Source organism: Labeo rohita, unplaced genomic scaffold (assembly GCF_022985175.1).
Source record: "Labeo rohita strain BAU-BD-2019 unplaced genomic scaffold, IGBB_LRoh.1.0 scaffold_138, whole genome shotgun sequence".
Lineage (NCBI taxonomy): Eukaryota > Metazoa > Chordata > Actinopteri > Cypriniformes > Cyprinidae > Labeo > Labeo rohita.
In genome coordinates this window covers 14168-26183 of record NW_026127538.1, presented here as the reverse complement: position 1 = coordinate 26183, position 12016 = coordinate 14168, and the positions used below count along the sequence as shown (strand labels likewise).

Genomic DNA, 12016 nt, shown 5'->3' with positions numbered 1-12016 from the left:
GATGTGAGTGGTGGAAGAGCCTGGCCAATCCGTGACAGTTTTAGCTGCCACTCCATAAACAAAACATCCATAGTCTGTTGTTGATCTCATTAGAGCCCTGTAGACGTACATTAATGATTGTTTATCTGCTCCCCAATCTTTTCCAGCTAATGCTCTCATTAAGTTTAGAACTTTTCTACATTTTGATTCCACCTTTTCCATATGTACTTTCCATGTTCCCTTTTGGTCTAACCACATACCTAAATATTTAAAGCATTCTACTGTTTCCATGTTATGACCATATAACTTTAAGTTCTGTTCACATATCCCTTTCTTCCTGGTAAATAACATATGACAAGATTTACTTGGAGAAATCTTAAAGCCCCAATTATATGACCATTGTTCTACTTTTCTTGCTGCTTCCTTGATTATACTCATCACACCTATGGGATCTCGTCCTCTTACCCAAATGGCCCCATCATCTGCATACAAAGCTGACCCAACTCTTCTGTGCAAGTTCATAAAAATATCATTAATCATAACATTAAATAATACTGGGCTTATGACACTCCCTTGTGGAATTCCATTAATAATTTCAAATTCCTCAGATACTTCTAATCCCACTTTAACTCTAAATCTTCTTTCTGATAAAAAATCTAAAATCCAATTATAGAACCTACCTCTTATTCCAATCTTATTTAGTTTAATTAATAATCCTTCTCTCTACATTGAGTCATAAGCCTTTTCAATATCAAAGAATACAATATTCATTAATTGTTTCATTTTAAATGTTTTTTTCTATCTCATTACTTACTTTCACAACAGCATCCATTGTAGAGTGTCCTTTTCTGAAACCACTTTGGTATGGTGCATATATACCTTTATATTCAAGGAAATAATTTAGTCTTCTGACTAAGATCTTCTCCATCCACTTGCATAGATGTGATGTTAGGGCAATGGGTCTGTAGTTGCCAGCATTATTAGAATCCTTTCCAGGTTTTTTAAAAGGCAATATTAATGCTCTCTTCCAACTTTTTGCCATTTTCCCTTCTTCCCATATCTTATTAAATAAATATAATATTATCTCTACTGGTATTTTATTATACATTTTTTCCCACTCATTTTCTTCAACATTGACCAAATCTCTCCTATTTTTTTCTGGTAATTTCTGTTATTGCCATTATTCCTGCATCCTCTAATACTGGTATTTTATTATACATTTTTTCCCACTCATTTTCTTCAACATTGACCAAATCTCTCCTATTTGAACTTCTTTACCAATAGTTGAACAGTAATTCCTTCATGCATTCCGTTTACTATTCTTAATTTCTCGGCGAGCTTGAGCCTTTTTCCTCTGATAATTATTAAATTTTCTTGATTCAAGTTATTTCTTAATATTGTTAAAGCATTATTTTGTTCTTTTATCAATTCTGTACATTTATCATTCCACCATGGAACTGATTTCCTTTTTCCTCCGACTGTTTTAATTGGTATGCTATTTAAAGCTGCATTTAAAATCAATTGTGTAACTTCAGATGTACATTCCTCAACATCACCCTGGACCAACTTGACTAGACACAACCAAACTTATATACACAGAAAGAACCAATCAGGGGAGGACAGGTGAGAACAATGAAACAGTGACCTAGTAATTGGAAACGGAAACGGAAAGTCCAAATAAGGGCATACACGAGGGAAACACACAAAACAGTCCACAGGGGTCTGACACTAGCCGCGTCAGCACGAGCGCGAAGGTGCGCGCAGTTCGTGGCAAAAAATGACTCGAATATTGAGGAAACAATGGTGTACGGAGCAAATTGGCTTTCGAACTAAAGTAAATCCAGTTGACAACCTCGCGGCCGCGGGGCCCTCCCCTTAAGGCGGGGCCCTAGGCGACCGCCTGTATCTCCTGTTGGACGGGCCTGCAACTCTGAAGCAGTGGCGGCAATAATTAAGGAGCGGCGGCAGGGACAGTGAGGGGGATGGATCGGGTCACTATGAACCCCCCTCCATGCCCCCATACATTCACCCATGCTACAACCCTCCACTGAGTTTTCTGGGTCCCTTGGCCCCTTTCAAACTCTGGGCCCTATGCAGTCTTCCTTTTCAGAACACACATATGAACAAATATAGAGGAAGCAATTTTCTTTAACTATTTAGGCCTACATGGTATCTGCAGAATTCGTAAAATCAAATTTAAGGCTTTTTGTTACTCTTTTCAAGACCTGTAGAAATGGAATTAATGTGGAATGAGCAGGATAGAGCAATGTCTAGTAACATATTAAATCGATATCATGACTTACAGCTCGGATAATGTTCATTATCAAAAACAGTAGCAACTGTAAAAATGGTCACAACCTTATTTTTATATGGTGAAATTATTCTGACTGTTTGATTTATTAAAATGTATTCTTGGTCTTCCATAGTAGCATACATAATGATAAAAACACACACATAGCACCATGGTATAAAAATTAACTACAGTACAGACCAAAAGTTTGGACACACCTTCTCACACTTTCAAAGTTTTCCCAATTTTTCGGACTGACTGACCTTCATTTCTTAAAGTAATGATGGCCACTCGTTTTTCTTTACTTAGCTGCTTTTTTCTTGCCATAATACAAATTCTAACAGTCTATTCAGTAGGACTATCAGCTGTGTATCCACCTGACTTCCACACAACACAACTGATGGTCCCAACCCCATTTATAAGGCAAGAAATCCCACTTATTAAACCTGACAGGGCACACCTGTGAAGTGACAACCATTTCAGGTGACTACCTCTTGAAGCTCATCAAGAGAATGCCAAGAGTGTGCAAAGCAGTAATCAAAGCAAAAGGTGGCTACTTTGAAGAACCTAGAATATGACATATTTTCAGTTGTTTCACACTTTTTTGTTATGTATATAATTCCACATGTGTTAATTCATAGTTTTGATGCCTTCAGTGTGAATCTACAATTTTCATAGTCATGAAAATAAAGAAAACTGTTTGAATGAGAAGGTGTGTCCAAACTTTTGTTCTGTACTGTATATGGTTTAGGTATTTATATTAAGAACAGTATAAATTATACTATTATTATACTTAGTAATGCACAATGCATAAATCTATTGTAAATGATTCTGACTGTATCGTCATGCACAGTGTTTGTTCTGTTTGTCAGCGCTGTTTCATCTGTTTAAATCGCCGAGTCATTGTGTTCTTCGCCGAATTCAAGCGCGTCTCTCTGGATCTCACAGAGCTGTTTAGTGCTCGCGAGTAAACTTGAGCTCCACTGCTGTTTGAACTGTGTGATCCGAGCGGAAATGGTCCGTGTGGCTTGCTTTAAACTAGCGCATGTAATCCATAACGCGATTCTTGTCTTTCCTTCCACAAATTTAAGAGCTCTTGAAAATATAATTAAGATTTTTCTTATACTAAGGTATTTCATATTATATTTCATATTGTTTTGTAAAATAATTTTTTTTTTCAGTTATTATTCAGTTTGGACAACTTATAATCATACATTTAAACTTAGTTGTGTGGGCAAATTGCAGTTCAACCAGTTGAATGAACTTAACATTACAAGTACAATTAACTATTCTTGAAAAAATAATCTGGCTGCCTTAATAAGATAAGTTAATTCAACAAGATGCTTAGTTTAGCCAATTTTTATTCAGTTTGTACAACTTAAATTTATTCAACAAAATGATTAGTTTAAATAACTTTAAATACATTTAAATAGTTTATGTTGTTTCAACTTGGATTTAGGTTAGCACAACTTTCTTGTCTTGCATGGGCTAACTAAAAACTTGACTCAAAAAAGTTGACTCAGCTTTTTTCAGCTTCACATTTGTTACCCCAACTATTAATAAGGAACTCTGACATATGTGTAAACAACATACATTTTTTAGCCTATTTAACACAACATTTTAAGGCAGCCAGGTTACAAATTATTTTAAGTTGAAACCTGTTTGTTTTTACAGTGCAGTTAATATGAGAGCTGGGTTTGGGGTGTATGTGGAGAAATTAGGGTTGAAAATTGGTCGACGTTAATTGACTTAATGGCAATTTTATGGGCTCCATGTTGGATTGAAGAAGTCAGAGAGAAGGTTTTTATCTGTTCTGACTCTGCAGCAGCTCTGGAAACTATAAGAGCAGGAAAATCTAAAGTTTGCCGTGACATTGTAAATTACATTTTGAGTTATCACTTCTGTTGGGTGCCTGGGCATGCTGGAGTGTTAGGGAATAAGCAAGCAGATTATATAGCGAAGGAGAGCTTAGTAAGAGAAATAGATATCTATGCATCCTTGGGAAGGGTGGAACGGAGGGAAATGAGGTGATGGGAAAAGGAAATCAAGGGTAGACACTATTTTTCCATTCAACCTAAAGTTAGGAAAAGATGTATTTGCGCTTGTTCGTCCCGAAGGGATTCAGTTAAAATGTGTAGATTGAGGTAGGGGTATTGTGGGTTACACTACTTTTTGTATATTGTAGGAAAGCACAATTCTGGCTTTTGTGAATGTGGGAACATGGAAACAGTAGGACAGGGGTGCCCAACCCTGTTCCTGGAGATCTACCTTCCTGCAGAGTTTAGTTCCGACCCTGAACAAACATACCTGTCTGTAATTAGTAAGTACTCCTTCACATCCTAATTAGTTGGTTCAGGTGGGTTTGATCAGGGTTGGAGCTGAACTCTGCTGGAAGGTAGCTCTTCAGGAACAGGGTTGAGCACCCCTGCAGTAGGGCATGTTTTCTTGGAATGTATGAAATATAATGTAGAAAGAAACACACTTTTTAATAGAACTTGCAGTTGAAGTGTTTTCTGTTACTTCTTTGTTTGGACACAGTGACAAGCATAAATTGATCTCTGAGGCAGTTCTTGCATAAGGACTGTATATAAGAATTTATTTCAAACTTTGACCTGTGGAGGGCAGTAATACACCCAGTAGTGTCTACACTGCCTGAAAGAAAGATGAATAAGAAGAAGAAGAAGAAGAAGAAGAAACCCACAGTAGATGGCGGTAATGCTCTACTTAAGAATGCGAACCGCCAATAAAAACGAGCAAGAAGAAGAAGCTGAACAGTACATTATTCATTATAGAGAAGCATCCTACTGGTTTTTGTGAGGTTTGTCAGACATTAGAAACCGTAGAACATGTACTATTAAGTTGCAGAAGATATGAAGAACAAAGGAGAAAAATGATGGAAGAATTAAGAAAAGATGGGTTGGTTGGGGCAGAGATAAAAGATGTACTGAAAAGTGGGGTGATTGGGCAAGGCAAGAAAAATCTTTGTAATTTCTTAGTTAATACTGGTTTGATGAGTAGAATATGATCGCGGAAGATAAACTGGTAAAAAAGGGAGCAGAGTAACATCGCAGGAGACTCAGCCAAAAGGTGGCGGTAGTGCAACGCTTACGGATGCAAGCCGCCGTTTAAACCTCAAAGAAGAAAAAAGAGAAGAAGAAGAAGAAGAAGAAGAAGAAGGTGAAGATGACGAAGAAGATCCGTATTGACAATCTTCGGTCATTCTGTTAGTCTTGGAAAAAGTTATCATGTAATTTTTAGCAGTATAGAAATCATAATTTCAATTCGGTATAGAAATCACTCCGCGGGCCTTTAGTGAGGTTTATTAGCAATCGTCGTTAACAGACTAATATTAATAAATAATATCCATTGAAATCAACATTATGAAGAGCACTTTACAAATCGTTCTGTTTTTGCTAATGATGTGCGGTAAGTGCGCAGTTTTCTTTGTTTTTATAACACTTTCGATTTCACCGGAAACCGCATTTGGGGAAATACCCCACAAAATATAACCAAAAGAAACATGGTTAAACCACGGTTACACACAAATTAACCTACACTAACCAAGTTGTGCTACAATAACCATGATATTTGTAGTAAAACCAAGGTTATACATGGCAATATGCCATGTATATCCATACATCGTAGTTTTTTTTTTTTTTTTTTTTAATAATAAAACAATGGTTAATTTTCATAAGGGAACAACCAGGGTATACCAGGGAACCCCTTGCAGAATCTGTGGAAATGTCAATAATGTTAGCAAAATAAGTGAGATCTTACAAAATGCATGTTATTTTTTATCCGGAGTAAAATTTTTTATTTTATTTTATTTTTTACATAAAAAATGTTAACATATAGTCCACAAGACAAAAAAAACAGCTGAAATTAGTAAAATAACCCCATGCAAAAGTTTGTGAACCCTTGGTTTTTAATACTGTGTGTGGTTTCCTGGATGATCCACAGCTGATTTTTTTTTTTTTTTTTTTTTTTTTTTGTGATGTTCATTGTCGCTTGTCTGTTCTGAACAGTTAAACTGAGCACTGTTCTTCAGAAAAATCCTCCAGTTCCTGCAGATTTTTTTTTCCAGCATCTTTTGCATATTTGAACCCTTTCCAGCAGTGACTGTATGATCTTGAGATCCATCTTTTTACACTGAAGATAATTGAGGGACTCAAACACTACTATTAAAAATAGTTCAAAAATTCACTGATGCTCCAGAAGGAAACACAATGCATTAAGAGCCAAGAGTGAAAACATTTGAACAGGATGAAGATGTCCAAATTTTCCAGAAGCAACAGAAGATACTTGCATGTTTCCTAGAAGACAATTCAAGTATAATTTACATTAATCTTCAAATCAAAGTTTTCACTTCCGGCTCTTAATGCATCATGTTTTCTTCTGGAGCATCAGTGAATGTTTTAACTCTTTTTAATAGCTGTGTTTGAGTCCCACAATCTACAGGACATGGAGGATTTTTCGGAAGAACAGTGCTCAATTTAACTGTTCAGAACAAAAAGGGACTCATGAACAACCATCACAAAACAAAACAAACAAACAAACAAAAAAACACTTATAAATGCAACACTTTTGTTTTTGCCCATATTTTTCATGAGCTGAACTCAAAGATCTAAGACTTTTTCTGTGTACTCAAAAGGCTTATTTTTCTCGAATATTGTTCACAAATCTGTCTAAATCTGTGTTAGTGAGCACTTCTCCTTTGCCGAGATAATCCATCCACCTCACAGGTGTGGCATATCAACATGCTGATTAGACAGCATGATTATTGCACAGGTGTGGCGTCTGTGGCCACAATAAAAGACCACTCTAAAATGTGCAGTTTTATCACACAGCACAATGCCACAGATGTCGCAAGATTTGAGGGAGCGTGCAGTTGGCATGCTGACTGCGGAAATGTCCACCAGAGCTGTTGCCCATAAATTGAATGTTCATTTCTCTACCATAAGCCATCTCTAAAGGCGTTTCAGAGAATTTGGCAGTGCATCCAACCGACCTCACAACCGCAGACCACGTGTAACCACATCCAGCATCTTCACCTCCAAGATTGTCTGAGACCAGCCACCCAGTCAGCTGCTGCAACAATCGGTTTGCATAACCAAAGACTTTCTGCACAAACTTTCAGAAACTGTCTCAGGGAAGCTCATCTGCATGCTTGTTGTCCTCATCGGGGTCTCAACCTGACTGCAGTTTGTCGTCGTAACCGACTTCAGTGGGCAGATACTCACATTCAATGGCACCTGGCACTTTGGAGAGATGTTCTCTTCACGGATGAATCCCGGTTTTCACTGTACAGGGCAGATGGCAGACTGCATGTAAGGCGTTGTGTGGGTGAGCGGTTTGCTGATGTCAACATTGTGGATTGAGTGGCCCATGGTGGTGGTGGGGTCATGGTATGGGCAGGCTATGTTATGGATAACGAACACAGGTGCATTTTATTGATGGCATTTTGAATGCACAGAGATACCGTAATGAGACCCTGAGGCCCATTGTTGTGCCATTGTTGTGCCACAACCATCACCTCATGTTGCAGTATGATAATGCACGGCCCCATGTTGCAAGGATCAAGAAGCTGAAAACATCCCAGTTCTTGCATGGCCAGCATACTCACCGGACATGTCACCCATTGAGCATGTTTGGGATGCTCTGGATTGGCGTATGCGACAGTGTGTTCCAGTTCCTGCCAATATCCAGCAACTTCGCACAACAATTAAAGAGGAGTGGAGCCAGGCCACAATCAACAACCTGATCAACTCTATGCGAAGGAGATGTGTTGCATTGCGTGAGGCAAATGGTGGTCACACCAGATACTGACTGGTTTTTGGACCCTCCCGTACCCCCAATACAGTAAAACTGCACATTTTTGAGTGGCCTTTTAATTGGCCAGCCAAAGGCACACCTGTGCAATAATCATGCTGTATAATCAGCATCTTGATATGCCACACCTGTGAGGTGGATGGATTATCTCGGCAAAGGAGAAGTGCTCACTAACACAGATTTAGACAGATTTGTGAACAATATTTGAGAGAAATAGGCCTTTTGTGTACATAGAAACAGTCTTAGATCTTTGAGTTCAGCTCATGAAAAATGGGGGCAAAAACAAAAGTGTTGCGTTTATAATTTTGGTCAGTGTAGATCACCCAGGGAGCCACACACAGTATTAAGAATCAAGGGTTCCCAAACTTTTAAAGGGGGTTATTTTAATCATTTCAGCTATTTTTTGGTCTTGTGGAGTACATGTATATGTGAAATGTCTTACTCAGGAGTGCACTAAAAAAAAAAAAAATAACACACATTTTGTATGATCTCTCTTATTTTGTTAAAATTATTCACATTTTCACAGATTTTGCAAGGAGTTCCCAAACTTTCACATGCCACTGTACACCACCCCCAATTTTGTGTACATTAACACAAAACATCTTAGCATAAGCGACCCAGGTTGCTATTTGGTGTCTCAGGCACAATAGGAGGTAAACAAAGACCACATCATTAAATCAGACAGTGTTAATTAGACAAGACTAAATTATCATGAATAAATCTTTAACATCATTAGCAGCAGTGCTGTATGAGTTTAATCTTTGAGAAACTGTTTCTGTTTGTTCTGCAGGAGTGTTTTATGCTGAAACTGATGAACCGATTTCAGTGATGGAGGGGGATTCTGTAACTCTAAACCTTGATCTTACTAAAATACAGAGACTTTATCTGATACAGTGGAGGTTTGGAGATAAAGGTTCCACCATTGCTCAAACTGATGGAAATGAAATCTCAGATGAAGATTATGAGATATTTAGAGACAGACTGCAGCTGAATCAGACCGGATCTCTCACCATCACAAACATCCGAACCAATCACTCTGGACTTTATGAAGCAGAAATCGGCCACAGCACTGGAACCTCATATATTAAATTCAATGTTTACGTCTATGGTGAGGATATTTATATTTTTAATAATTAGATGTTTTCAAGTTTATTTTTGTATTGTTAAGAGTGCTATATAAATAAAGGTGACAGTACTTGATTTTTTTATGTGTTAATCTTGATTAAACAGATTCAAAGTGATGAAACAGTTCATACTATGTGACTTAAATTTGATACAGAACATAGACAGATATTTTTGGTTTCATTCCTTCAGTAACATTATTTAAACAACTCAAAGCATGATTGCTGGTTATATAGAAAAATGAATTGTAATCTATCTTTTAAACACAGACAAGTGCAGTGATTCAAACTGATGCAGTGTTGTTGTGAAATAAGACGCCTCATGGCGTTAATTGAGTCAGCCAGCTGTGACTGTTCTACATTTCAAATTGCCACTACATTTGTTAATCTGCATATGCTTAATGTGGTAACCATAAAATGAACTAATCTGTAAAGCTTCATATTCTAGTGCCAGTAACAGTGTTCATTATATTTATTTTCTGTCTGTGAATCTGTTTCTTGTAGAGCCTCATTCTGTTATTGCTGGGGCAGAATCTGAAATGAAAAGCGTGTCAGTGATGGAGGGAGATCCTGTCACTCTTCATGTTCCTCAACTACAAGGAAATGAGCTGATAGTCTGGGGGTTTGGAGATGAAGGAAAACTCATTGCTAAACATGATATGGAGGCCAAGACCATAATGTTATATAATACTGACGAGAGATTTCGAGACAGATTGAAACTAGACCGTCAGACTGGATCTCTGATCATCACGAACAGCAGAACCACAGACTCTGGACCTTATTCAGTAAAGATCAGCAGCAACAAACAGACTTCATACAAGAGATTCACTGTTACTGTCAGTGGTGAGGAACTCAAGTGTTTTGAAGTAATGATTGTTTATCAGCTGTCTGTGAATAAGTCAGATGATGTGACTTTAAAGGGATCAGATCACGAGTCAATAGAAAAACATCAGTGTACAGACATTATAGTGTAACTTTCAAAACTCAAAATGTATAAAAGTGTTTGTTATAGATCAGATGCACATTCTCACTAATGACTTTCTCTCTTTATCATTACAGGTCCAGGTCTGTCTCCAGGTGCTGTAGCAGGGATTGTTGTTGTTGTTGTTCTGCTGGTGGCTGCTTCTGCAGCTGTTGGTGTTTTTTTCTATAGGCGCAAATGTTTTTCAGGTGATAAAGTGTTTTTCAAGTATTTCAGGTGATAAAGCAAGAAAGAAAAATTGACTTTGTTGCATGACAGTAGATGTAAATATAAAATACCACTTAAACTGCACATGAAGCTTTCATATTAGTAAGACTTATATTATTTTTGATCTTTTTGATGGTCATGATAAACTCTCATTGCATGGAAAAGAGCTGCATGAAGATTCTTTAATATCAAGTTTGTAGGAAGATGGCGAGTAAATAATGACAGATTTATTTAGTAATTTGATGTGTTTTATGTCTCAGTGTTTCTGTCATGTTCATCTATTTATTCACTTATAATCTCCTAATTTCTCTTTCTATGTGCTGCTGTGACATGAAGCGAAGATCTCTGAACGGAAAAATGAAACATGTAAGTATTACAGCTGATACAGCCAAAGAAAATGTATCTTAATTGTGCTACAGTAAATGTATAATGTAATTTTTTATCATATGTAATTTTATATTAAAGGTTCTGCTTGGGTTTGATTCAGTGCAGTAATTAATGAAGCATTTTCGGGTTTCTATGTGCTGCTGTGACATGAAGTGGAGATACTAAAGCAAACATATAAGTATTACAGCTTAAACAACAGGAGAAAAATTAAAGAGCATCAGAATTACATTTATAGTTTGAATTTTGTAACAAAATGTACAAAGTTTGAAAGAATTGGATATTAGACTTGTTATAGTTTAGTTTTATTCAGGCAACATTATTAAATTCAAACTTTAAAGCTACAACTTTTAGGCTTTTTTTTTTTTTTTTTTTTTTTTAACCTGGATCTTAATTGGTATTTAAATATTTTTACAGACCTATTATTGCAGGTCAGAGGCATTATCACTGATTGTTAATCAAAAGTAATGCAGATGACGAAGTGATTATTAGAAGCACATGAAGAATCACACAGTATCTTCTCAGTGTTTGTGTCATGTTCTTCTGTTCATTCACTCATAATCTCCTCATTTCTGTTTCTGTGCTGCTGTGACATGAAGCAGAGAACTGTGAAAATGAATTACGTAAGTATTAAAACTGATACAACATTGATTACAATATATTTAGTTGACTTTAACTGCACTACATTTTAAAGAGATTTTTACTGTGATCATTCACATGTTATGTTGTTCAGTGTCATGTTTAGTGTGGGTAAATGTTGCTACAGTAACAGACTGAAGTGCCATATGATGCACTATAAGTACTATACTTATGAACTATACTCAGCCGTGTAATGTGTAAATTTTATAGTTTTATTTTGACTTTCAAATTCATAGTCTGATAGCCCCAACCCCCCTGCTACGTAATTAAAGTTGTGACATTTGAGTGCATGAAATGCCCAGTGAAAGTCACATGTATTACAATATTGCATTACTCCCTAAAAAAATAATTAAGTTACTTAGTTACTTTTTTATGGAAAGTAATGCATTACATTACTTTTGTGTTACTTTTCTTATCTGGGCTGGGCATCCTTTTTTGTTATTATTTATTTCTGTATTTATTTTTAAAGATACGAAGTTCTATTTTGGCAAATGTAAAAGCCCTTTCAATTTGCAATTTTTTTTTTTTTTTTAAATTTGCAGTGCGTTGAGCTTTCTCAGCCACCTTAGAAAACAAAGAAACTGA

General features: G+C 36.6%; 1 protein-coding gene across 1 annotated transcript; it reads left to right on the top strand.

The window, feature by feature from the left end:
* The first annotated feature begins 5018 nt into the window (after window positions 1–5018).
* On the top strand, window positions 5019–11156 carry LOC127158193 (carcinoembryonic antigen-related cell adhesion molecule 1-like). The gene is made up of 4 exons (XM_051101344.1): window positions 5019–5695; window positions 8889–9206; window positions 9724–10062; window positions 10279–11156. The coding sequence occupies exons 1-4, from the start codon at window positions 5650–5652 to the stop codon at window positions 10419–10421; spliced, it is 846 nt and encodes a 281-aa protein (XP_050957301.1). The 5' UTR covers window positions 5019–5649; the 3' UTR covers window positions 10422–11156.
* The last annotated feature ends 860 nt before the right edge of the window (window positions 11157–12016 follow it).

What these genes read in the sequence shown, in the direction of transcription:
- LOC127158193 (XM_051101344.1), top strand. Translation starts at nt 5,650, where the DNA reads ATGAAGAGCACTTTACAAATCGTTCTGTTTTTGCTAATGATGTGCG. An exon ending in ATTCAATGTTTACGTCTATG is followed by an intron (nt 9,207 to 9,723) that starts GTGAGGATATTT and finishes TGTTTCTTGTAG; the next exon opens with AGCCTCATTCTGTTATTGCT. An exon ending in ATTCACTGTTACTGTCAGTG is followed by an intron (nt 10,063 to 10,278) that starts GTGAGGAACTCA and finishes TTATCATTACAG; the next exon opens with GTCCAGGTCTGTCTCCAGGT.